At 35.9% G+C, this 26694-nt stretch overlaps 1 protein-coding gene across 9 annotated transcripts in view; it reads left to right on the top strand.

The window, feature by feature from the left end:
• FER (FER tyrosine kinase) overlaps positions 1–26694 on the top strand; it is a 457443-nt gene that overhangs the window by 308472 nt on the left and 122277 nt on the right. For all 9 annotated transcript variants that reach the window (XM_027100276.1, XM_027100269.1, XM_027100299.1 and 6 more), the window contains 3 exons: positions 6090–6146; positions 13672–13787; positions 16449–16543. In XM_027100276.1, the coding sequence (XP_026956077.1) occupies positions 6090–6146; positions 13672–13787; positions 16449–16543 (268 nt within the window). The remainder of the gene's footprint in view (positions 1–6089; positions 6147–13671; positions 13788–16448; positions 16544–26694) is intronic.

Below are 26694 nucleotides of genomic sequence, written 5' to 3'. Positions count from 1 at the left end.
TCTGTTGACTTACACTTTAGTACAACTTTTATTTTCGTTCAGTTAATCTGAAACCAGGGAAGATGCTACCATTCCTGTTTCTTGTAGGCAGTCTGCCTCGATTCTTTCTGTTCCTTCTCCAGATTCAAGAAGGTTGTACAAATCTCCTTGCTCCTCTGTAGAAAAAAGAGTAAAGATAAAGCCAAGAATATGTGGTATAATCTCTGTAGGAGATACCAGGTCTGGGACAGTTGTTAAGGAGTGAGCTGCAGCTCTTTCTGGCAACCCTTCTGAGTGTGACTTTGCTTTGGAGTAACGGGGAGAAGAAGAGAGGTCAATAAAGATGGTGGGGAAGACAAGGATCCAGGCTCCTTTGGCAACTCTCCATTCTCCAAACTCCATGTTACTTAATGTCCCTATTCCCTAACCTTACCTTTGAATTATCTTCTGATGTAGTCTCTCCTTGTTTGCTTTTTGTTCCCTTGACATAAATTTATGTAAGAGTTGGACCTCCTTTTGTTACCATATCCATCATTGCCTGAGCCAGAGGCATAGTGTTTGGTGAAGCTTTAGTATCATCATGTAACTAAAGTTGCTTGTCTATCTCAATCACTCAGCAGCCTCAGTAGGAGTATTTCGTTTATTGTCTAAGGGAGGAGTTGGGTAGTTCCCCTCTTCAGAGCATGTGTTAAGTGCTACTGCCTTTTTCCAAGTTGACAGTTTGGAGTTTGCCCCTCTATCCACATTTCTACAAAATTGCAGTTATCAAATTGCCACTGAATCCCCTTTGGGTATTTTGTCCCTCCCTCTTACAGATGGAGTCACAAGTCTAAATTCTGAGGCTCCAGGCTCCTTCTCTGTGATCTCCATTTTACCTAAAACAGATTAAGAGCAACCTTATTCTTAACTGACTCCTCTTCAATTTTAGGGTTTTTGGTTATGCAGTTAGTCCTCTTCCCAGCCTTGTCTTCTCCCAGACTAATCAGTGGAAAGGTTATTTTTGTGACTTCAAATCAGGAGTGACCCCTAGCCATTCTGGCAGTAGTAAGCATTCCACATCGCTTTTAATACCCCATTTCTCCCCTTACACCTCTACCCTGACAATAGCACCCCTCATCTTTCCCCCAGGTAACACCATGGTCATTATTTAAATTGCAAGAGTTAGGGGTCCTTTCAATATCTCATCCTGTCACCAACTGTAAACAAGCATAAAGGATCTGAGAGACATCCCAGACACAGGCTCTTCAAGGCACTTTTTTTTTAATTGAAATATAGTTGATTTACAGTGTTAGTTTCTTGTATGCAGCAAAGTTATTCAGCATATATATGTGTGTGCGTGTATATATATATATAAACTTTTACAGATTCTTTTCCATTATAGTTTATTTTTTTTTTTTACAAGATACTGAATATAGTTCAGTACTACACACTACACACTACTACACACTAGGAACTTTTTGTTTATCTATTTTATTATTTTATTTATTTATTTATTTTTGGCTGCATTGCGTCTTTGTTGCTGTGTGCAGGCTTTCTCTAGTTGCGGCTATCGGGGGCTACTATTCCTTGCGGTGCACAGGCTTCTCGTTGCAGAGCACAGGCTCTAGGTGCCCAGGCTTCGGGAGTTGTGGCACATGGGCTCTGGAGCGCAGGCTCAGTGGTTGTGGCACATGGGCTTAGTTGCTCCACAGCATGTGGGATCTTCCCGGAACAGGGCTCGAACCCATGTCCCCTGCATTAGCAAGTGGATTCTTAACCACCGAGCCACCAGGGAAGCCCCATCTATTTTATATATAGTAATTTGTGTTTGCTAATTCCAAACTCCTAATTTATCCTTCCCCACCCCCTTTCCCCTTTGGTAACCATTAGTTTGTTCTCTGTCTGTGAGTCTCTTTCTGTTTTTGTAAAGTTCGTTTGTATCGTTTTTTTTGGATTCCATATATAAGTGATATCATATGATATTTCTCATGCCCTGTCTGACTTACTTCACTTAGTATGATAATCTCTAGGTTTATCCATGTTGCTGCAAAAGGCATTATTTCATTCCTTTTATGGCTGAGTAATATTCCATTGTATATATATACCACATCTTTATCCATTCATCTGTCCATGGGCATTTAGTTTGGTTCCATGTCTTGGATATTGTAAATAGAAGGCACTTAATTCTTTTTTTTTTTTAACATCTTTATTGGAGTATAATTGCTTTACAATGGTGTGTTAGTTTCTGCTTTATAACAAAATGAATCAGTTATACATATACATATGTTCCCATATCTCTTCCCTCTTGCATCTCCCTCCCACCCCTGTAGGTGGTCAAAAACCACCTAGCTGATATTCCTGTGCTATGCGGCTACTTCCCACTAGCTATCTATTTTACGTTTGGTAGTGTATATATGTCCATGCCACTCTCTCATTTCATCGCAGCTTACCCTTCCCCCTCCCCATATCCTCAAGTCCATGCTCTAGTAGGTCTGTGTCTTTATTCCCGTCTGGCCCCTAGGTTCTTCATGACCTTTTTTTTCTTTTTTTCTTAGATTCCATATATATGTGTTAGCATACAGTATTTGTTTTTCTCTTTCTGACTTACTTCACTCTGTATGACGGACTGTAGGTCCATCCACCTCACTAAAAATAACTCAATTTTGTTTCTTTTTATGGCTGAGTAATATTCCATTGTATATATGTGCCACATCTTCTTTATCCATTCATCTGTTGATGGACACTTAGGTTGCTTCCATGTCCTGGCTATTGTAAATAGAGCTGCAATGAACATTTTGGTACATGACTTTTTTTGAATTATGGTTTTCTCAGGGTATATGCCCAGTAGTGGGATTGCTGGGTTGTATTGTAGTTCTATTTTTAGTTTTTTAAGGAACCTCCATACTGTTCTCCATAGTGGCTGTATCAATTTACATTCCCACCAACATTGCAAGAGTGTTCCCTTTTCTCCACACCCTCTCCAGCATTTATTGTTTGTAGATTTTTTTGATGATGGCCATTCTGACTGGTTTGAGGTGATACCTCATTGTAGTTTTGATTTGCATTTCTCTAATGATCAATGATGTTGAGCATTCTTTCATGTGTTTGTTGGCAATCTGTATATCTTCTTTGGAGAACTGTCTATTTAGGTCTTCTGCCAATTTTTGGATTGGGTTGTTTGCTTTTTTGTTATTGAGCTGCTTGTAAATTTTGGAGATTAATCCTTTGTCAGTTGCTTCATTTGCAAATATTTTCTCCCATTCTGAGGGTTGTCTTTTGGTCTTGTTTATGGTTTCCTTTGCTGTGCAAAAGCTTTGAAGTTTCATTAGGTCCCATTTGTTTATTTTTGTTTTTATTTCCATTTCTCTAGGAGGTGGGTCAAAAAGGATCTTGCTGTGATTTATGTCATAGAGTGTTCTGCCTATGTTTTCCTCTAAGAGTTTGATTGTGTCTGGCCTTACATTTAGGTCTTTACTCCATTTTGAGTTTATTTTTGTGTATGGTGTTAGGGAGTGTTCTAATTTCATACTTTTACATGTAGCTGTCCAGTTTTCCCAGCACCACTTATTGAAGAGGCTGTCTTTTCTCCACTATATATTCTTGCCTCCTTTATCAAAGATAAGGTGACCATATGTGCGTGGGTTTATCTGTGGTCTTTCTATCCTGTTCCAATTATCTATATTTCTGTTTTGGGCAGTTCATTCTAATGGTATGAAGTGGCATCTTATTTTGGTTTGTATTTGTGTGTCACTGACTAGTGATGTTAAACATCTCTTAATGTACTTATTGTTTATTTGTCCATTCTCTTTTGTTAAGTATTCTACCCAATTTCCTAAAATTGGGTTGTTACCTTGTTTTTGAGGTATGCATTCTCTATATGTTTTACATACAAATTATTTGTCAAATATACGTATTGCAAGAATGTTCTCCCAGATTGTAGTTGGACTTTCATTTTTTCAAAAGAGCCTTTGGAGGAACAAGTGTTTTTAATTTTGATGAATTCCAGTTTCTTTTGTGTGCTTTTTGTGTCCTGTCTAAGAAATCTTTCTTTACGTACTTGGTAATGAAGATATTCTGCTAATTTCTTTTTCAGGACCTTTATAGTTCTGGCTTTTTATTTAGGTTGAAAGACTTGTCATGGAGAAAGAAAACTTCCTCTACCCTTCTAGGTTCTTCTGGCTGGTCTAATAATTAAATTGACATGAGACATATTAACAAGAGAATATCGGATCTAATTTTGTACATACAGGAACCCCACACGCATTAGAAGTTGAATTAGAAATGTAAAATGAGGTATATATGCCATCCTGAGCTAAGGGATGGGATAGGGGCATGAGACTTCAGAGAGAAGGAGGGTAATTCACAAATAGGAAGAGCAGATGTTTAGTAATTGGATATTTGCCCTGTCATACAGATAGGTCATAAAAACTTATTTCTGGTAATACCTCTTATTATGGGTAAGGCCCCCAATTTAAATTCTTTAAGGGAGAAGTAAAGCTTTGCCTTGAGGCCACAGGGTCTTATTTGCCTTTAGCTCAAAATAATCCACATGCTAAAGTAGCACATCTTGGGGAGGCTATTCTGAACCCCTAAAGATTATACATGTAAACTGTTTTTAAAAATCATTACTGTTCCCCTTGTTGAACAATCAGAGTGTGGTGGTTGAGTGTTTGTCACATGGTGTTTCAGAAGGTAAAGTACTTCAGCTGGCTGTCCAGGACATTTTTAAGCCATAGTTAGGGTGGATTCTTACTTCAAGGTGTTTGATTACTTGTTACAATTCATTCTATAGCTCATAATTATATTTCAGTCTGTGTAATGGGGAAATACTATACTTTAACATTAAATTTTTTAAAAATCAAGAATAAAATATATCATTCCAGGATTTTCTTTTCTTCTTTCTCTCTTTGCTCCATCCCCTAATTTTCCTTCTCTCCTTTCTCCCCCCACCCCACTTCATTCATTTTTCCTTTTTTTTTTAAAAATTTAATATGTCTTTCTAACATTACAGTACTGTGTGCTCTCATAGCTGAGACTTTTTATTTTTTTTTATTTTTATTTTTTTTGCGGTACACGTGCCTCTCACTGTTGTGGCCTCTCCCGTTGTGGAGCACAGGCTCCAGACGCGCAGGCTCAGCAGCCATGGCTCACGGGCCCAGCTGTTCCGCGGCATGTGGGATCTTCCCGGACCGGGTCACGAACCCGTGTCCCCTGCATTGGCAGGCGGACTCTCAACCACTGTGCCACCAGGGAAGCCCTGTGACTTTTTAGATGATAAAATATTCCCTAAGTACTGATTAGCTCTTGAGATCACATAATGGGATGTTCTTTTATAATGGCATGTTTGCATCACTGATCTTGTGTACCTTGTGATACTGTAATTGATGTTTGTTGTTTTAGTATACTACAGGAAATTACTTGGGAAAGATGTGGGACTATATGCAGTGCAATAGACAGCTATAATTCATGACCAGTTGTGGAAAAATTAGCTCTTAGTAATGTAGTTTGGGTATAAAATAATTCTCTATGATCAAGTGAAGATTGGAAATTTTACATTGCAAAATGAGATTCCCTCATGTACTTATGACACAACATTTTTGAAATGACAAATAATGGCATAGCCTAAGCTTTATGGTGGGAGGAGAGTGCATGCTGTGTTCTAGTTACAGGCATACTATCATTTTGAAGGCTGAGAATTCTGATAGAAGTTTGCTATAATGTAGAGCTTAAAGTTCTATTGTGTGGTAACATTTCTTAAATCTGTTTTATAACCTCTTGAGGTTACAGCTTCTTAGTGTGCTGATTATTGAATGGTCTGAATGCAATATCTCTTAGGTCTATTTGCCACTGCCTCAAATGCATCTTACAGGAACTGCATTCTTTTTTTTCGGTACGCGGGCCTCTCACTGTTGTGGCCTCTCCCGTTGCGGAGCACGGGCTCCGGACGCGCAGGCTCAGCGGCCATGGCTCACGGGCCTAGCCACTCTGCTGCATGTGGGATCTTCCCAGACCGGGGCACGAACCCGTGTCCCCTGCATCAGCAGGCGGACTCTCAACCACTGCACCACCAGGGAAGCCCAGGAACTGCATTCTTGCTTGGGCTAAAAAACTGTTCTTTTTCTTTGCCACAGGATAAGAAATGGGTTCTCAATCATGAAGATGTCACATTGGGAGAATTACTGGGCAAGGTATGTAATCCACTGAGCTGAAAAACCAAATCTTGATAGTGATTGTGAACTCTACAGATTCATTTTCTTCAAAGCCTTTCTTATATTCCAGCACACAGCAAGGCACATTCCCCCATGAACCTAGAAGAACACAGTGCCATATCTGTTACAAATACTGTGATGTTCAGTGAAATAGAAGTGTGAAAATCTTTGAAAAGTTTAAGAATTATCTTGACTTTTAAGAATATTATTTTGTATATTTTCCTCTGAAAGAACTAAAAGCCACAAAAATTTTATTACAGTGTAGTAAAGCCAAAACTAGTGAGCTGAGATTTGAAAAGAAACTGTGATGTAATAAAAGTTTAAATACTTAATAGTCTTATTCTGTTTGTTTCTGGTTATACATGATAGTTCAGAGAAAATGCAGTACTGCTCTTTGGGATTTCAGAATTGTATATAGAATCACGGTATGTGACAAGATGGGACATATTATTTCAATCTGAAAATTATATGGACAAGGCACATGTTTCAATATATCCATTTTGTAGCTAGCTCTGTTAGTGGTCAGAGGAGGCAGCTATATATGATGAAAGTCTCTTTCTTCCAACGTGGTTGGGAGTTTCTTCTAACTCATTGGCCTTATGAAAGTATATTATAACTAATAATGATGGCAGACATTTAATAATCAAATGGACTATTTGAAAATTTGTTATTTGTTTATAACTGAGTTCCAATAGGTAAATATTAACTTCTTTGTCGATGACTTAATTAGTGATGTTTGAATTGAGTTGAGGTTCATAATGCAATATAAAAAATAGTATAAAATCCAGATAGCTAGGGAAAACTATCACTCATACATTTCTGAGTGATCAGTACTAGAATTTAAGGCTCAGCGTTTCAAGTAAAGAAATAAATGATTATTCATTACTTTTTTGATTTAAATGTAAACTTGATGAATTGACAAATTTCCCCTATGTTTTAGTCCTGATATGTGTTGAGAAAGTAAATCCCTGTTGAAACAATCTACTTTGCAGGATTCTTATTATTTTAAAATATCTTTTCCAAATAGAAGCATTAAATTGCTATTGGAAAACAGTTTCTATTGACTGCTAATACTTATTTAGTAAGTAAATTCTAAAGAATTTCAAGCTACAACAGAAGCTGGTGTGTTTATTTCCTCTGTGATATGGCCATAATTCTTAAGGAAATATTTCTTCTTTTTCATTACTTTAGGTAACTCAGTAGCAGTGATTGGGCTAAAAATTATTACAAAGAAAGTAAATTAATTTCCATGAAAATACAATTAAATAATAAGCTATAAATTTATTTATTTATTTTGCGGTACGCGGGCCTCTCACTGTCGTGGCCTCTCCCGTTGCGGAGCACAGGCTCCGGACGCGCAGGCTCAGCGGCCATGGCTCACGGGCCCAGCCGTTCTGCGGCATGTGCGATCTTCCCGGACCGGGGCACGAACCCGTGTCCCCTGCATCGGCAGGTGGACTCTCAACCACTGCGCCATCAGGGAAGCTCTAAAATTAAACCAGTTACTGAAAATAGTGTGTTGAGAAGAGCAGATTTTTCAGTTCTAAGGAAAAAATACTTTCAGTTAAAGAGAAATGGTTCAATTATCTTTGTTTAATATGTGATACATGGTATTTCACATATTAGGAGGAATTTTAGCCGTTGGGTCCTCGGTAAGGTTATTTCAAAGAATAATTGTTTTCAATGACAAGGCAGTAGCATGATATCAGCTTTAATAAATTTTATCATTTTTAATAAAACACTTCAACTTTAGAGACACTATATAGCTTAATTTCAGCAAATATATTTGAGTTGAAAATGTCATTTAATATTTTCGTTACCTATTCTGAATATTTATAGTATACTGCATGAAAATGCATGAGAAAAATAATTAGCCATGGTTCTTATGTACTTTGGAATTTAGTAGTAGTATAAGGTTGAGATGGGAGCTCTTTTTTTGAGCACTGTATTTCTATAGACTGTACTTGATATATAATTGGTATTCAAAAATATTCATTCCTGGGCTTCCCTGGTGGCGCAGTGGTTGAGAGTCCGCCTGCCGATGCAGGGGACACGGGTTCGTGCCCCAGTCCGGGAGGATTCCGCATGCCGCGGAGCGGCTAGGCCCGTGAGCCATGGCCACTGAGCCTGCGCGTCCGGAACCTGTGCTCCGCAACGGGAGAGGCCACAACAGTGAGACGCCCGCGTACCGCAAAAAAAAAAAAAAAAGAAAAATATTCATTCCTCAAATATTTACTGAATGCCTTCTCTGTGCCAGGTACTCTTCTAGGTTCCTGGGATACATCCGTGAACCAAGTAGACAAATATCCTTGCCCTTAATGAAGCTCATATTCTATCTAGCAGGGAAAGACCGAAAAACAATAAACTTAATAAATAAGTAAACTTCATAATGTTAAAGGGTGCTAAAATCCTGTGAAAATATAAGGAATTTAGGAGTGCTATTGATTGGACTTGCAATTTTTAATGGGGGAATCCAGGTAAGCCTTATTAAGATTGTTTCTTTCCAATGAAAACCTAGGGAGGAGCGATTTAGCCATGTGGTTTTAGGCAGAGGGAGTACCAACGCAAATTACATTTGATGAGCAGGAGAGACAGTTTGCCTGTAACCCAGTAAGCAAGGAAGAATAGGATAGAGCAGCAAGTCAGTGAGGTGATGAGAGTATAGATCGTGTAGAGCCATGTAGATCACCGTAATTATCAATACTTTGGCTTTAAATATGTGTGGAAAGGTAAGCTAGAGGATGATTTTGAGTAGAGGAGTGGCATGATCTTACTTTCTACAGAGTCCACTCTGGCTACTGTGTTGAGAATAGGCTGAGTTGGAAGGTTAGGAAGCTATTGTACTTACCTAACTAAAGTTGATGGTTGCTGGATCAGAGGGGATGGCAGTGGAAGTGGTGAGAAGTGGTGAGTTTGGATTTGTTTTTAAGGTTGAACCACCTAAATATCCTGATGCTCTATGCGGGGCATGGGACAAAGAGGGCAGTTGGCATAGGTGTAGCAGGTTTGGGGGGAACAAGATTAGAAGTTTGGGATGTACATATTAAGGTTTGTCTGTTAGACTTCTAACTGGAGATGTTGGGAAAATGGTTGGGTATTAAGTCTGGAGTTTGGAAAAGAGGTGTGGATCAAAAGTAAAAATTTGGTAGTTGTCACTTATTTGCTGGTTTATTTAGATGAGTTCAGCAATGGAGTGAGTCTAGATAGAGAAGAGAAGAGAGAGATTGAACCCTGGTCACATCAAAATCAAGAGGCTGGAGAGATGAGAAGCAAGATGATTGAGGTTGAGAAAGAGCAATCTCCTGGAAGGCAGGAAACCAGGAGATAGGATGCCTTAGAAGCCAAGAGAAGAAAGTATATGAAGGAGGAGACAGTGATCAGTGGTGGCAAGTGCTGCTGAGAGGTCAAATGGATGATGACTGAGAACCATTGACTTTAACGGTGAAGAGATCCCTAGTGACTTGGCTGAGCGCTTTCTTTAGAATGCTTTACGTGAAAGCCAAACTGAAATATATTTAAGGGAGAATAGGAGGAGAGGAATTAGAGATAGCAAGGATGTAACTCTTTGAAGTTTTGCTACTTCGTGTAGCAAACTACATGTGATGGTAGTTTCAGAAGAAATGATTTGTGTGTTGGTTAATTTGAGAGAGGCAGCATGCTGGTTTGCAGTTAGCAATATGCAGTGAAAAATTCAAGATTTTGGAAGGAGATGAGAATTCCTGAAATAATATCATCAAGTAGGTAAGAGGGGATGGAATTTAATTTACAATGGAGCATTGACTTTAATAGCAGCACAGTAGTTCATTTTTTATAACAGCAAGGAATATTGGTAGGAGGGTAAATGTGGGACTGAGAGTCTGGAAGTTCTCTTTATATTGCTTCAGTTTTCTCAATAAATTAAGCAAGATTGTTAACTAAGAATGAGGGTGTGGGGAAGGTATGGGAGCTTTAAGAGGAGAGTCAAAGAGGGGGGAATAGTTAATTAGAAGAATGAGAGTGTGAATGGTCTAGGGAATTCTAATATAATTATTGAGCAGTATTAAGGCCCCCCTAGAGGTTTGTGTTCATGAATTTAAAGTGAAACTAGTCAACATCATTGTGGATTTTCTCCAGCCACATTTAGCTGCATAGGAACAGAGTAGGCCGTGTTGCATTTAATCTGGGTTGTGGATTGATAAGGGAGTTCTACAGATGAAAAGGAACAGAGAAGTTGAGAGTATATAGTAAACAGTTGTTATAATTATTGAGCATGGAATTTAAGCTGAATAAGGAAGAAAGCAAGGCTGTTAGGGGGTTATGGACAATAAAAAGTAATAGGGTCTAAAGATTTGGAGGTTCCTATAGGGTCAAAGGATTTTGAGTCCGAATACTAGAGGAAGTAAGCTAGAAAAATAGAAGCCAGCCAGAAGATGGGTTGAATGATGTAGGTGTTACAGAGGAGTTGCATTATTGGTGATGGCAAAGTTTAAGGTATGATCATAGAAAATAGGTTGGAACATGGATCACTGGAAGAGAGATGATCACATAACAGAGTTTTGAAGTGTTGGAAGGATCTTTAAGTGTCTATTGAAATTTCCAAGTTTTAAGACAAGAGTAACACCAGGTACAGTGATCCAGGAGCTCAAATTTTCAACAAATGAGGGAAAATATTTTCAAATGCAATAGCTGCTAGCAACAGTAAGGGGTAGTGGGTATATAATCAAATAATAAAGTTTCAAAGCTAGGGGTTTTTAGGAAAACAGAAGGGAAAATGTTTTGAAAGCAGTGACAAGGAGCTCGATGAATCCTGTATTCCATCTCTCAGGCGGTGGGAGAAGCATGGTGTGTGTGTTGGGGGTGCGGGTGGGGTCATCACAGTTTTAGAAGGCACAGGAAGCTCACCCACCATTTGAGTGTTCTCAAGTGAGAGCCAGGTTTCTGTTAGAACAAGAAGGTGAAGAGAAGGACCAAAGAATAGATAGAGATAAAATTTTGATGATGGACCACAAGTTCCAGAAGGCAACTGGACGTTGGGGACAGAAGGGAAATAGTTGGAGATAACAGGTTGACGAGGAGTCTGCAGAACCTAATGAGAATTAGCGAGGGAGAAATGAGGACCACCAGGATCTTCTGTGAGGACCAACAGAAACATACACAAGAGTCATAATGAAATTTAGCCTCAGGGACTTAAAGCCAGTAGCAGAGATGAAGCCATGCCTGTTACATGGTAGGGAGCAATGGATGTCGTAGGCTTTTTCCTGACCTCTTTGGATGGAGAAGAGGTGGTCCATGAAGCAGAGTTGTTTGTGCAGTGTTTGGAGATTCCTCCCTTGACCACTGTTAACAGAATTGAAGTCTTCTGAGTAATGATTGTTAAATGAATGTTTACAATTTTCAAATGCCTTGTATGTGCCAAGAACAGTTACATAGGACAGAAAGCATTAGAAAGGTACAAAGGGGCAGTGGGATGATAAGTGTTCAGGAACAAGATGTATAATTTTTGGAAGATCAAGAAAGTCTTCATGAAGGAGGTGGCATAGAAATGAATTTAAAGATTAGTTAGCATGTTCTCTGATTGGAGGTGAGGGGAAAATGTACAGAAGGCATGGCACACCTTTTGGGATCACTAAGTATTTGAATTTAGGACACATGTAGCAGTCAGAGGCTAAGATGGCTAGACAGAGGCTGAGAAAGGAATGGTAATGGAAGGATAGATATTAAATAAGGCAGTGGCATAATCAAAGTTCTGTGTTGGAGAGTTTAAGGGGCTGAAGAGGGTGAGGGACTAAGGATGAGATCAGTTCAGGTGAGAAAAATGAAATCTTGAATCAGAGTAGGCTGTCTGAGGTGCTAGGAGGAAGACAAAAGTGTTCCATAGGAAGAATCTGAATGCTTGTAGAGAGTAATGGCCCTAGGAAATGAAAAGGTAATTTAGTCAGGAAATGTCTTCTAGTGAATAAAATGTTAAGTTTCAGACAAGGTAAATTTTAAGTGCTTCAGAATCATTCAGATAAACAGAGGCCCAGCAGTAATTGTGTGTACTAATACCTTCTCTCAGCTCTAAATGATGTGATAATTGTGGGAAGGAAAAAAGCCTTGAATAACAGGGAAGGATATAAAGCTCAAATTTTTCTTTTTCTGGTTTGTGATGAATGTGCATTGTGTTGAAGTTATTGTATGTTTACTTTTCATGTAAGGGTGATCAATCATCGTTTTGAATGAATATTTAAGAGTTGAATATTAGATTTAATAATACTATTCATTATTTAAGTATACTTAAAATATTAAGTAAAATAAATGTTAATTAAATTAAGCAAATAGTAATTCTTTAATAAATAAATTTATGAAAATACCTATTAGTAAATTTAAATGATTAGTAACATGTAAAATTTATACACCTTGGATCATGTTAAGAGTTACATTGAACTTAGAACCCAAACTCATTTATTATCAGACCTCTAGTTTAGTTACTTGTTACTCAACAATGACAGCATTAAAGCTAATTATAATACAGTGCTTGCACATTATAATTATAGCTATGTAAAAAATACATATGCATACATAGAAAGACTTGAAGAGAATACTCCAAAATAGCTGTTGTGTTAGCTTTATAGATCTTCTCTGTATTCTTTTGTTTCATAACTATAATAAAAGTGACTTCAAACTAGAAATAAGGCAGTTTAAATCAAAATATGTTCTAGCCATAGAGTAAGGTTAGGAGTTCAGACATTTGATAGAAATGAGCAGTAGCAGAGATGGGTGACACTGGCATTTGGGCAAGCACCTCGTTTTTCTTAGTATCTTTCAGGGACTGACAGCCTGCAGCAGTGGCTGTTGACAGTCCTTCATCTGCCTTGGTTCTGTTGCCTCTCATCTAGTGTCTTATTCTCTCACACTCTCATCCAAGTGACATCTGGCTGTGTGGATCAGTACCACCAGTCACCTCACAGAATCTTGGCTTGCTTTATTTGTTTGTTTGTTTATTTGTTTGTTTATTTTAACATCTTTATTGGAGTATAATTGCTTTACAATGGTGTGTTAGTTTCTGCTGTATAACAAAGTGAGTCAGCTATACATATACATATATCCCCATATCCCCTCCCTCTTGCGTCTCCCTCCCACCCTCCCTATCCCCCGCCTCTAGGTGGTCACAAACTTGGCTTTATTTTTAAACGCCAACCTGATAAAACTTAGAGCTAAGGGGGTGAAGGGAACTAGATGGAGTGAAACTTAGGTACTTCTGACAGCATTAGTTTTTCCTTTTATTCTATTTCAGTTTTTTCCCGTTTCCTTTTCAGTTCTCCACAAGCCTCAGTCCCTCAAATGGTTGCTATGTTGGATAGTGTATTTAAAGTTAATTGGTAAGAGCAACATTCCCAGTCTTTATTTCCACTTAAAACTCTGAATAAAGCTAACAGAGTACTTTGATGAACTCAAAACTCATCATTACATGCTTTCCTTGTATTTTGCAAAGGTTTACGTGGCTGTCTTACACTCTAAACAATAAATATATTTGTATTTTCAGGGAAATTTTGGTGAAGTATTTAAGGGCATATTAAAGGATAAAACTGCTGTTGCTGTTAAAACGTGTAAAGAAGATCTTCCTCAGGAACTGAAAATAAAATTTTTACAAGAAGCCAAGTAAGTTCTCTAAAGTAATGTAAATATGTATTTATAATATAAGTAAGTGATTCATTAAAACGTAAATTTGAAGATATCTTAAATATGATTTGATGAATTAGAAGTAAGCACTTTCAGGGCCCTCAAAAGTAGGCACTTATTATACAATGTGAAAACAAAAAGTTTCTGTGTGTTTGAGTTAGACTGCAGGTCAGTTAGGAAATCACAGTCAAAAGAACCAGATGCTTTTGAGAACAGTGAGTATTCTTTGAGTCCTTGAAAAATATTGCAGTATTTTTTGCTTTTATCACACGTGCATATACACATATGCATATATGCAGTGTTGTGATTGTCCTTATACTAAGAATATTACTGTATTCTATATATAAAATCCATAATTTAGACATATATTTAGGTATATAATTACATCTTTCCTACCCTCCTTAGATATTATTGCTTGATTCTTTATTCCCAGCTGTTAGCTTTATTTTCTGAGAATCTCAAATTTCTTCTTCAGCTCATTGCATTGTTTCTTTTCTAACTGATCTTTTAGGATGATTTTCTTCTCTTTCTTCTGTTTTAGCTAGAATTTAATGTTCCAACCTGCCAGCCCTATGTTGCAAATAGTTTAAACTCTTCTGTTAGTGGTAAAATCTAATATATACAACAAAACACAAAACAAATGGAAAGGAGCTTTGGATAGAGTGAGAATGGACATATGAATGGGAGATGGATGAGTAGGTGGATAGTTGGGAGGGAGAGAAGGAGAAGGAGGATATATAGATCCATAGATTGGTGGTATAAAGGGAAGGAAGGAAAGGTGTGTGTGTGTTTGTGTGTGTGTGTGTGTGTTGTCTCCATCACTGCATTGTATATAAAATTGAAGTTTTTGGAAAGTGCCATGGGAGAACAGAGGACATGGCAACGAAATAACTAAATCCCGTGGCATAGAGCATCTTGATGTCATTTCTCCATCATCTAAAAATGGATATTTATAGCAATGGATTAAACTAGTTGGGTGCATTTATTAAATATTATCTGTGGAATAAAGTTGCAAACCTTTTTCATGTATATTATTAGCAATTCAGAAAAAATATCCTATGATGAATTTAAAGGTATGCTATCACAATTGAAACTTATAGCCTCATTATTTTAGTTATTCATACGTATCTTAAGGTATCTTGCTTTCTAATTTGTGGATTTTTTACTGAAAGATAGAGTTTAATTTCTTCTTTTAAAGTGAGACTGAAATTTTATGTTAAAAATGACAATTACGGGGCTTCCCTGGTGGTGCAGTGGTTGAGAGTCCACCTGCCGATGCAGGGGACACGGGTTCGCACCCTGGTCCGGGAAGATCCCACATGCCGCGGAGCGGCTGGGCCCGTGAGCCATGGCCACTGAGCCTGCGCGTCCGGAGCCTGTGCTCCGCAACGGGAGAGGCCACAACAGTGAGAGGCCCACGTACCAAAAAAAAAAAAAAAATGACAATTACATCCATGCAAACTCCCAAGTATCCTTTAACAGATAATAAAGCTATATATTTAGCTATTTAATGTCATTTGGATTCATCCTGGCTGTTTTGTGGAATTTCTTTATTAAGCAGTTTTCAACCTAAGAAATGACATTTTGGATTACAGTCAATCATTCTAAAACTTCCTTTCTAATTCCTCATAGAAACTGCAAACTCAGTTATTGACAGAACATTTTCTTTATCTCTAGAATTCTTCCCAGTGTACTTTTTCATTTATTAAATTTATATATTTTCAATCGATAACATTTTTCTTAGAGCTATCTCTGCTTTAGTTGTACATGTACAGCACACATATAAACTGTTTTATCTTTCTCCAAATGAAGTTATTTTTTTCATTCTCCTAGAAAGGAAACTGTGTTTTTTCAAATATGAGTGAATTTATAACTGTGTCAGTAGGATAACATGGAAGATCATTTGGTAACAGAAATCATCAGGGTAGACAGGCCTCTGAGGGAATCTAATCTATTTTTAACTCATGCTTGGGGTCCTATAGATGAGTCTATGCTTTTACAGCTCTCTGAAATTCTGCCTTTATCCAAACTAAAACTTCTCTGCCTCAGCTTAAGTCTTATATTACTGTTTAACCTTCTGCCAGTTTTCTCAAAACTTTTTGAGTTTTTACTATTTTGAAGTTGATCATGATCATCAAGAGAGTATGTATTGTGAAATCTAAATATGAAGTGATTACTCTATAGCATTTACCAATATGAATCGTTCTATTTTTATTTGTTTTAAATGAAGTATATACATAAAATAAAACAAAACAAAAAGATGCTGCCCTAACAGCTTACAGGTTTTGGTCCACTAATACTTTCCAGCTTTTGTGAGGGTGGCTAAAACCAGATTCTTTGAAGGGAGTTCTGCATATTTTGGACTAAGTAAGTTATTCCTGTTTAGCATGCTTATTACCTATTCAGAGTAGATAATAATTTTTAAATGAATATTTAACTGAATAAAAACTGACTCATTTATATCTATATTTTGCCAAGATTTGTCAAGACATATACATCCCATTTATCATAATTTGGGTTCGTACTAAAGTTTTAAAAATTGTGTTGATTAAAGTGCATTCTACTTGTGCACACTACTCATGATCATAAATTAATGCTTACAACTTAAATGGTAACTATTCTTATACTTCTCTTATCCAGAATTCTCAAGCAATATGATCATCCCAATATTGTCAAACTTATAGGAGTTTGCACACAAAGACAGCCTATCTACATAATTATGGAACTGGTTCCAGGTAATATGATTTTAGAGGTTTCCTCAATGACGTTTTAATGTCATGTTTTATTGCTTTTATATGTTTAGTCTCTTTGATTTCTCCTTGTTAAGTTTCCAAGGATTTTGTTTAACTTTTCCTGATGATGAAGAGCTTGTACACATACTTGATATTTTTATAGTCTATAATACTTGCCAGTTTCTAGAAAGTGTCAGCCAACCTTTGTAAGAGAAGATATATTATTACATTGCAGTTACACGTGGAAATTAGTTATATATAATCTTTCGGTGAGAAAGCCTATTTAGATAAATAGTCTACTTAGGTTTACTTTATAATAATGAAAGTACTGTCTTGTATTTTGTTCATTGTATATCATTTTACAAGTACATTACTGTACATCCTTTTGTTTAGTTGTATATAATAATATCATAATGTTTTGGGTCACAAACTATGAACTTGTTTGATATGTGGACCAAAAAAAAAGGTGATCTCTCTAGGAATTTGTCCTTTTATTTCTTTCTGGTGACTTTTAACACCTCCAGGTATTTTGGTTAACTACTTTTGCCAACAAACAAGGATAACATCAAACTGATACTGTGTTATCTTTATTTTTATTGTACATCTTTCTGTTGTAGAAAATATAATCAGAGGTAAAATATGACCTAGATAAGATTTATAAATACAGTATTTAATAACTGAAAAGGATTTGCTTTGTTACCTTAACTATTCATTTTACAAGAAGAAACTTAAAGGAATATAAAACATTTTACTAACTTTAATATACATCACATAAACCTGATATTGTAGATTGCCCATTAAAAACTTTTCGCATAATTCTTTCATTATTAAAGGTTAAATTGGTCCAATTTTACCATGCTGGTTTGATTGTTATTGGAATATTTCTTTATTACCATATAACTGAAGGATTCCTAGATCATAATCATTTTCATCCTTAAATGGCAATATATATTTGCATGGTTTACACTATTTACAATTTATATCTTAAAGTAGCTTTCATACAATTTTCATACAAAATTTTTAAAACAATTGAATAGTCTATAATTTTAATTAAAATGGGATGTTTAAGTATTATAAATACATAAAACATTCACATAATGAAAATGATGCCCCCAGTTAATAAGGGATGTCACTGAGAAACTTAGATTTGAGAGGTAGGGCAGACTTGATGAGGAAAAGTCATTTTGGTGTTACTATGACTGATTAAAGGAGCATGGTAACAGATTCCTGATGGCAGGTCTAAATTGCATAAAGCAAAAGATAGCTTTGGAAGAGAGCCAGGAAAGTGTTTATCTGGACACTAAATAGTAACCTTTATTGATATATTTTTTTACTAGTTAAGAGTAATAAACTTCATTAGAAAATGTCCTACTCAACAATCTAATCTTACCCCAAAGCTAATTGCTATTTATTTTTTTGTGTTTTTTTCCCCTCAGGAAAATATTTACTATAGATACCATGATTTTATGCACATGTTTTAATTATTCAAAATCTTAACATTGCTGATCTTTTTTCTATTATTAATATAACATAGTTTCATTGTTTCATATTCATCCATATAGTTCTACCTTTTCTTTATAATGGCTACAGAATATTCCATTATATGGCTTTCTATAATTTAAATCGATCTTCTAATTATGGATACTTTGGTTGTTTCCGTTTTTATTATTTGGGTTTTTTGTCTTTTTTAAACAGTGCTTGAGTTGGATCTGAGTTTATGTGCATTTTGATTTATGGTTAATGTATTAGCTTTCTATTGCGGCACAACAAATGATCATAACATGGCAGCTTTAAACAATATCCATTTATTACCTCACAGTTGTGTAGGTTAGAAGTCCAGGCAGGCTTTACTGGGGTTCTCTGCTTAGGGTCTCATAAAGCCAAAAATTCTTGGCTGGAGGCACTGGGGAAGAATCCATTTCCAAACTCCTTCCGGTTCTTACAGTTGAGAAATGGCCTAAGGTTCCCTTTCTTTTCTTGCTGTGAGCCAAGGGCATCTCCCAGCTTCTTAAGGTTTCCTACATTCTTTGATCTTCAGACCCATTGTGTCACATCTTTCAAGTGCTTTGAATTTCTCTAACTTCTCCTTCTGTTTTTCATTTTGTTCTGTTTTGTTTTTCAAAAAAGCTGGGAGAATACCCTCCACTTTTTTGAAAGGTCTTGTGATTCGATCAGGCTCACCTGGCTAAACTGCCTATTTTTAGGGCAACTGTGCAATATGATAAAACATAATTATGGGATTGATATCTAATCGTGTTCACATGTTCCAGGGATTAGGGTGGGACATTACTGGGAGGCCATCTTCAAATTCTGCCTACCACAGTGGACTTTGCTAAATTTTCTTGGAGGTTAGTTGCAGTGTCTGATCTGAAACCACATTGAACTTTTCGTACTCTGTTACATTAATTCCATTTGTCAATCTTATAAGATGAATACATGATTTTTGTAGCATCATGCTTTGTCATTTCTCATTTGGAAAATATCAAGTGACCACGTTATATAGATCTTCCAAACAGTGAAGTAATTCATTATACAGTATCAAAAGACCACATTCATTAATGTCATCACTAATCTCACTGGAAAAGTAATAGGAGGTATCAATTTCTTTATAGCAAATGTGTTTTCCAGAATTTTAACTTTCATTGCAAAGCTTGGATTTTTTTTCCCTGGTAACAAAAACTGTCAGTTTTTTGCCTTGAAGTGTTGGACCTACTTAATTCAATTTTGAGAGAATGTCTGTCAAAAATCTAATATTTAATAATCATAATTTGTCAATCTTTTTGAAAACAGATTTATTGATATGTAATTGACATATACTTTATGTATGTACACTTTATTGTATTGACATATGTATACACTTGTGAAACCATCACCACAATCAAAGTAATGAACACATCTATCACCCCCAGATTTTCCCCATGCCTCTTTGTAGTCCCTTCCTCCTCCCCCTCTCAACCCCTGTCCCAGTCAACCACTGATCTGCTTTCTGTCACTATATATTAGTTTGTGTTTCTTAGAATTTTATATAAATGGAATCATATAGTCTGTACTACTCTTTTCTTTTTTGGGTCTAGTTTGTTTCATTCAGCATAATTTTGAGATCCATCCATGTTGTAATGTTTATCGGAAGTTCATTCTTTTTTATTGCTGAGTAGAATAGCATCATATGAATATATCACCGTTGTTATCAACTGTTGATAGACTTTTGGGTTGTTTCCTATTTGGGGCTACTGCCAAGTAAGCTGTTGTGAACATCCACGTATAAGTCTTCGTATGGGCATGTGCTTTCATTTCTCTGAGGTAAATACCTGGGAGTGGAATAAATGAATTAGATAGAATGTACATGTTTAAATTTTTAAGGAATTGCCAAATAGATTTTAAAGTGATTATACTAGTTGACATTCCCAACTGTAGTTTCTCTACATCTTCATCAACACTTGGTGTGGTCAGTCTTTAGATATTAAAATTTTATGCAGTAGTGTCTTATTGTGGTTTTTGTTGTCTTTCCCAACTGACTAATGATGTGAGCATCTTGTCATGTGCTGATTTGCCATTCATATATCTTCTTTGATGTGTCTATTTAAGTAATGTGCCCAGTTTTTTAATTGGGTTGTTTTCTTGTAATAAAGTCTTGGTTCTTTATATATTCTGGATACAAGTCCTTTATCAGATGTATGATTTTCAAATATTCTCTCTCAGTTGACTTGTCTTTTCATTCTTTTAATAGTGTCTTTTGAAGAGCAGAAGTTTTTAATTTCAAACTTTAAATTATGTTTTTCTTTTATAGATCATGTTTTTGATGGTATATCTAAGAAATCTTTGTTGAATCCCAGGTCACAAAGGTTTTCTCCTATGTTTACTTCTACAATTTTTATAGTTTTAGAATTTAGAATTTATAGTTCATTCTATGGTCCATTTCATATGGTTGTGAGGAATGGTTTGAAGTTCATATTTTTGGCATATAGATATTCAGTTGTTCCAGCACCAATGACTCTCCTTTCTCTCCTTATTTTTTTTACCTTCATTTTTTAAAATATATTTATGTGTAGTTTTATTTTTGGACTCTAATTTCTGTCGATCTTTTTGTTTGTTGTAATGCCAATACTACACTGCCTTGACCACTGAAGTTTTATAGTAAGTCTTGTATCAGATAATGTTGTCTAACTTTGTTCTTTTTTAGAAATGTTTTGGCTGTTAGAAGTCCTTTGCATTTCTCTAGCAATTTTATTATTAGTTTTTCAGTTTCCATATAAAGGTTTGCTAATATTTAGATTGGGATTACATTGACTCTATAGATCAGTTTGGGGTGAATAGACTTCTTAACAATATTGAGTCTTCTGACCCCTCTACATGACATATCTTTCTAGTAGGATAGGTCTTCTTTAATATCCCTCAGCAAGGTTCTGTAGAGTTTAGTGTACAGGACTTTCCATCTTTTGTCAAACTTATCTCTGAGTATTTGATCTTTTGTGATGCTGTTGTAAGTGATTTTTTTAAGAACTATGTTCACTATGGAAGTCACAGAAGATGTGAATAACACTGTCAGTCAACTTGACCTACTGACCTTTATAGGACACTCTACACAACATCACCAGGACATACATTCTTTTCAAGTACACAGAGAATATTTACCAAGATAGATCATATCCTGGGCCATAAAACAAATCTCAATAAATTTATAAGAATTTAAGTTCTATGAACACAACAGAAATAAAATAGAACTCAAGGATAGAACAATATCTGAAAAATCTCTAAATATTTGGAAAGTAAACAATGCATAGCTGAGTAACCAGTGGGTCAGAGTGGAACTTAGAAAGTATTTTGAACTAAATGGAAAGAAAAAAAAAACACAACATCTCTGTATTTATATGATGCCTATTAAGCAGTACTTAGGGAAATAAATACAGCACTAAATGCCTATATTAGAAAAGATGAAAGGACTCAAAGTTTTGACCTCAATCCCTACCTTAAAAAGAAGTGCAAATTAACCCAAAATATATAGAAGAAAGGAAAAAAAATACAGAAGAAATCAATGGAATCCTTTGAGATTAATAAAATTGATAAAACCTCTACATAGACTCTTCAGAAAAAAGAAGACACAAATTACCAATATCAAGAATGAGAGAGGTGACATCATTATAGTCTACAGATATTAAAAAAGATATTCATAATATTTCCTTAACTTTATATAACGAAATTCAACAACTTAGATGAAATGGACAAATTTTCTGAAAGACAAAAACTACCAAAGCTCATTCAGCCTTCATAACCCCATATCTTTTATAGAATTGGTCATTAAGGAACCATCCTTCAAAGAAAACTCTAGACCTGTATGGCTTCACTGGTGAATTATACCAAAGTTTTAAGAAGAAATACACCAACTCTACACAAATTCTTAGAAAATTGTAAAGAAGAGACTACTTCTCAAATCATTGAGATCATCACGACCTGATTCTTAAACTAGACAAAAATATTACAGCAAAAGAAAACTACAGACTATATGTCATTATTACATATATAAATTCTGAGCACAATTTTAATGAAGCAAATGCAACAGCAGATAAAAATACATCATGATCAAGTGGAATTTATCCTAGGACTACCAGCTGATTTAACTTTCAAATATCAATCAATGTAATTCATATTAATAAAATTTAAAACTACATAATCATTTCAATAAATGAAGAAAAATCATTTGGCAAAATCCAACACTAATTCCTGTTAAGAATTCTCTGAAATTGAGGAATAGAAGAGAATGTTCTCACCGTGAGTGGCTCCTAAGAAAGACATGCTCCTAAGATGACATCATATTTAATGGCAAATGACTGAATACTTTGCTCATTTATATCAGAAATAAGACAGATATGCCTACATTTACCACTTAAACACTATACTAGATGTTCTAGCTTCTAGAACAATACAGCAAAAAATAAAGCAAGAAAAAGTAAATAAAAATCACCTTTTAATATGTTTAAGGTATTTTTCACCTTTGCCACAATATTTCTTTGCCAGTGTTTGAAACCAAAATTCTAGCTACTATACTAATATAAAAGACATTATAGCATTCTATGGTAAAACCACTATAGCACTTAAAAATAAATGATTGTTTTTTTGTTTTAAACATTTTTAAAGTAATTTAAGATAACAAATAGTCTTTAGTGATTTTTTCTCTTCAGACACAGCTTCAAAATCTCTAGTATTGAACCAGTTCTAATCTAACATTCTAATGTTACGAAACCTGGGCCAAAATAGCAAGTTCAAAAACAATGAGCTCATAATTTTGACATTTTCAAGTTAAGACCTGGTAAGAAACTCTTCCTATTTTCTCAATTTATTGTTGTTTAAGCCTTATGAATCTTTTCCTTTCTCATCAGTGAACACGTTTACATACCAGAATATAAAGATAAATGAGGCAAACACCATAAGGTTCCTTGTAAAAAAATATATATATATATATATTTCCACTATAAGATGAAAAGCTGATAAATACATGGTTATGAAAAGCATAGGAGAGATTTATCCCAGGTTTGCAAGCCAGTTTCAACATTTGAGAATTTGTTAATGTAATCCATCACATCAATAGGCTAAAAGAAAAATCAGGTGATCATATCAATAGATGCAGACAAAGCATTTAACAAAATCCAACACCCCTTCATGAAAAAAATTTTAAAAACTCAGAAAACTTGAGGAACTTGCTCAGTTTGTTTTTTAAAAAATCTACAAAAACCCTACAGCTAACATTATACTTAATGGTGAGAGACTTGAAGCTTTCCCACTAAGATCACAAACCAAGGCACAGATGCCCCTCTGACCATTCCTTTTCAACATCTTACTCAAAGTCCTAGCTAACATAATAAGGCAGAAGGAACAAAAGTTGTACTGATTGGGAAGGAAGAAATAAAACTCTGTTTGTAGAAGACAGTTTGGCAGTTTCTTATAAAAGTAAGCATACTTTTACTATGCAATCCAACAATCACATTCTTTAGTATTTACCCAAAGGAGTTCAAAACTTATATCCACACAAAAACCTGCGCAAGGATGTTTATAGTAGCTTCATTCATAATGCCCAAACTTGGAAGCAACCAAGATGCTCTGCACTAGGTGAGTGGATAAACAAACTATGGTACCTCCAAACAATGGAATATTATTCAGCACTTAAAAGAAATAAAATATTAAGCCATGAAAATTCATAGAGGGAACTTAAATATATATTGCTAAGTAAAGGAAGCCAATCTGAAAAGGCTATGTACTTTATGATTTCAACTCTGGCATTTTGGAAAAAGGAGAACCATGGAGACAGTTAAAAAAAAAATTTCAGTGGCTGCCAAGGGTTATGGAAGAGGGAGGTATGAATAAGTAGAGCACAGAGGATTTTTATAGGATATTTAAGCTACCATGTATGACATAATAGTAGATACATGTCATTTTACATTTTTTCAAACACATAGAACATACAACACCAAGAATGAAACTTGATGTAAACTATGGACGTTGGGTGATAATGATGTGTCAATATAGGTTCATTAGTTGTAATAAATATAACAAATTCTAACAAGGGATTTGATAATACGTGAAGCTCTCTAGTAAGGAGCAGGGATTATATGGGAAATCTCTGTATCTTCCTCTCAGTTTTTTTTGTGAATCGAAAACTGCTCTCAGAAGTCTTAAATTTTTTTTTTTAACATAAATGAAACAGACGTGGTTGTCTTTGAGTAAGTTTAAGCTCTGTCTCCCTCACTCCATTTAGCTCCTCCTTCCCCCCCATTCATTTATTTATTTATTTACTTATTTATTTATTTTTGACTGCATTGGGTCTTCGCTGCTGCTCGCAGGCTTTCTCTAGTTGCGGTGAGTGGGGGCTACTCTTGGTTGTGGTGCGCGGGCTTCTCATTGCAGTGGCTTCTCTTGTTGTGGAGCACGGGCTCTAGGCGCACAGGCTTCAATAGTTGTGGCATGCGGGCTTAGTTGCCCCGTGGCATGTGGGATCTTCCCAGACCAGGACTCGAACCTGTATCCCCTGCATTGGCAGGAGGATTCTTAACCACTGCGCCACCAGGGAAGTCCCCTTCCCTCCCATTCTAACATTCAGTGTCATATGTGCACAGTTATTGGAAGCCTACAGAGGGTAGTGGTGAAGATCATGAGCTCTAATAAGTGTTGGTGAGGATGTGGAAAACTGGAACCTTCATACATTGCTCATGGATCATAAAATGATACAGCCACTTTGGAAAAGTGTCAGTTTCTCGAAAAGTTATACATGAATTTTCCATATAAAGTAACAGTTCTGATCCTAGGTATCCACCTAAGAAAATTGAAATGTGTGTCCACACAACAACTGCAATTGTTCATAGAAACATTATTTATAATAGTCAAAAAGTAGAAAGAATCCAAATGTCCATCAGCTGCTGAATGAATAAACAATATAGTATATCCATACAAAAGTAATATTACTGTTAAACGATAGAGTCATGAGCTAATAATATATGCTACAGTATAGATGAACCCAAGTCCGATACAAAATGAAATGCCCAGAAAAGGTTTCTATAGATAAAGAAGGAAGATTCGTGATTTCCTGGGGCTAGGGGTTTAGATGGGGATTGACTCTATACAGGCGAGAGAGATCTTTATGGAGTGATGAAAATGTTCTAAACTGTATTGTGGTGACAGTCGTACATCTCTCTCTGTAAATTTGTCAAAACTCACTGAATTGTACATTAAGATACACAACTCTTAAAAAGAAAAAAAGACCAAGAGCCAGGCATTTTGGCCAGAAGCTTGTTAGTTCTATAATCTTGCTCAGTCTACTTAACCCTTCTGTTCCCTCCCTTAGTTTTCTTACCCGTGAAGTAAGAATAATAGAGTTGCTGTAAGAGCTAACATACTGTGATTTTGTATGTGTATACCAAACACACATAGACACTTTACATATGTATACATATATATAATTTATATTTATATACATATTCTTACAATGTTTAACCATAATGACCACTCTGTGTATTCTCATCATGTCATAATTTTTATTGTTATTATTTTATAATTGACCAGCAGAAGAAAGTGATGATTTAAAATGACTCCTAGGGCCTCCCTAGTGGCGCGGTGGTTGAGAGTCCGCCTGCCGATGCAGGGGACGCGGGTTCGTGCCCTGGTCCGGGAAGATCCCACATGCCGCGGAGCGGCTGGGCCCGTGAGCCATGGCCGCTGAGCCTGCGCGTCTGGAGCCTGTGCTCCACAACGGGAGAGGCCACAGCAGTGAAAGGCCCGTGTACCGCCAAAAAAAAAAAAAAAAAATGACTCCTATAATCCAGGCAGAACTTTAACCCAACCTCTGAACTTGCCCCTGCCCCTGACTCTAATCCTAACCCTAGATTTCTTTAGCCAAGTGATGTGACAGCAAAGTGGGAAGCATAAAGTTTGGTTTAGCTCTTCCCTTTCCACCACCATTTGTGACTGTTTAGTTTGTATGTTTTAATATTTACCCTTCTTGGGTCTTTCTTTCCTTGTATCTAAAACTAAAGTGGCTGGATTAAAATGGCTTCTGAATTTTAGCTCTAACCTATAATTTTTTAGTTAGGAAAATTTTTCTTAAATTTGAAACCTCTCATCACAAACTATTAGATTACTTCAAAAGAGCATCTTTCCTTTCCTCATTTTACAAAAGGCATGATGGGGAAATAACCAGCTACTTTTCATTCTTAATAAAGTAGCATAATAATAAACAATATTTTACATTTACATGATATTTTACAGTTCTCAAAGGACTTTAATTAACATTATGTCATTTGCTCTACCAGGTGGTATTGTTATCTCCATTTACAAATAAGCTAAATGAGGTTCAGAGAGCTTAGAGTGGCTTGTCAACATCAGTTAAATACCAAGTGGGAGAACTGTGCTCTTTCTATTTTCTATTACGGCATTCAAGTTATAATTGGGTCAAAATATATAATCCTTCTATGAATTGAAAATATAAATGAAAATTCAAGCAAAATGCCTATGCAAGTACCCTGTGGGCAGATACATGCATCCCCATTCCATTATTTCTCAACCTTGTGCACAGATAAGTAAACAGTTTATTATGGTAAACAGGAAGATTTTTGTTTGAGTTACTTTTTTCTCTACTGGGAATCAAGCTGTGGAGAGAAGATTTAGAGAAC

The sequence above is a fragment of the Aethalodelphis obliquidens genome, unplaced genomic scaffold, assembly GCF_003676395.1.
Source record: "Aethalodelphis obliquidens isolate GAN/ISIS:26980383/991018 unplaced genomic scaffold, ASM367639v1 scaffold4, whole genome shotgun sequence".
NCBI lineage: Eukaryota > Metazoa > Chordata > Mammalia > Artiodactyla > Delphinidae > Aethalodelphis > Aethalodelphis obliquidens.
Note: the sequence above shows the minus strand (reverse complement) of the source record. Positions and strands in the feature narration are given on the sequence as shown.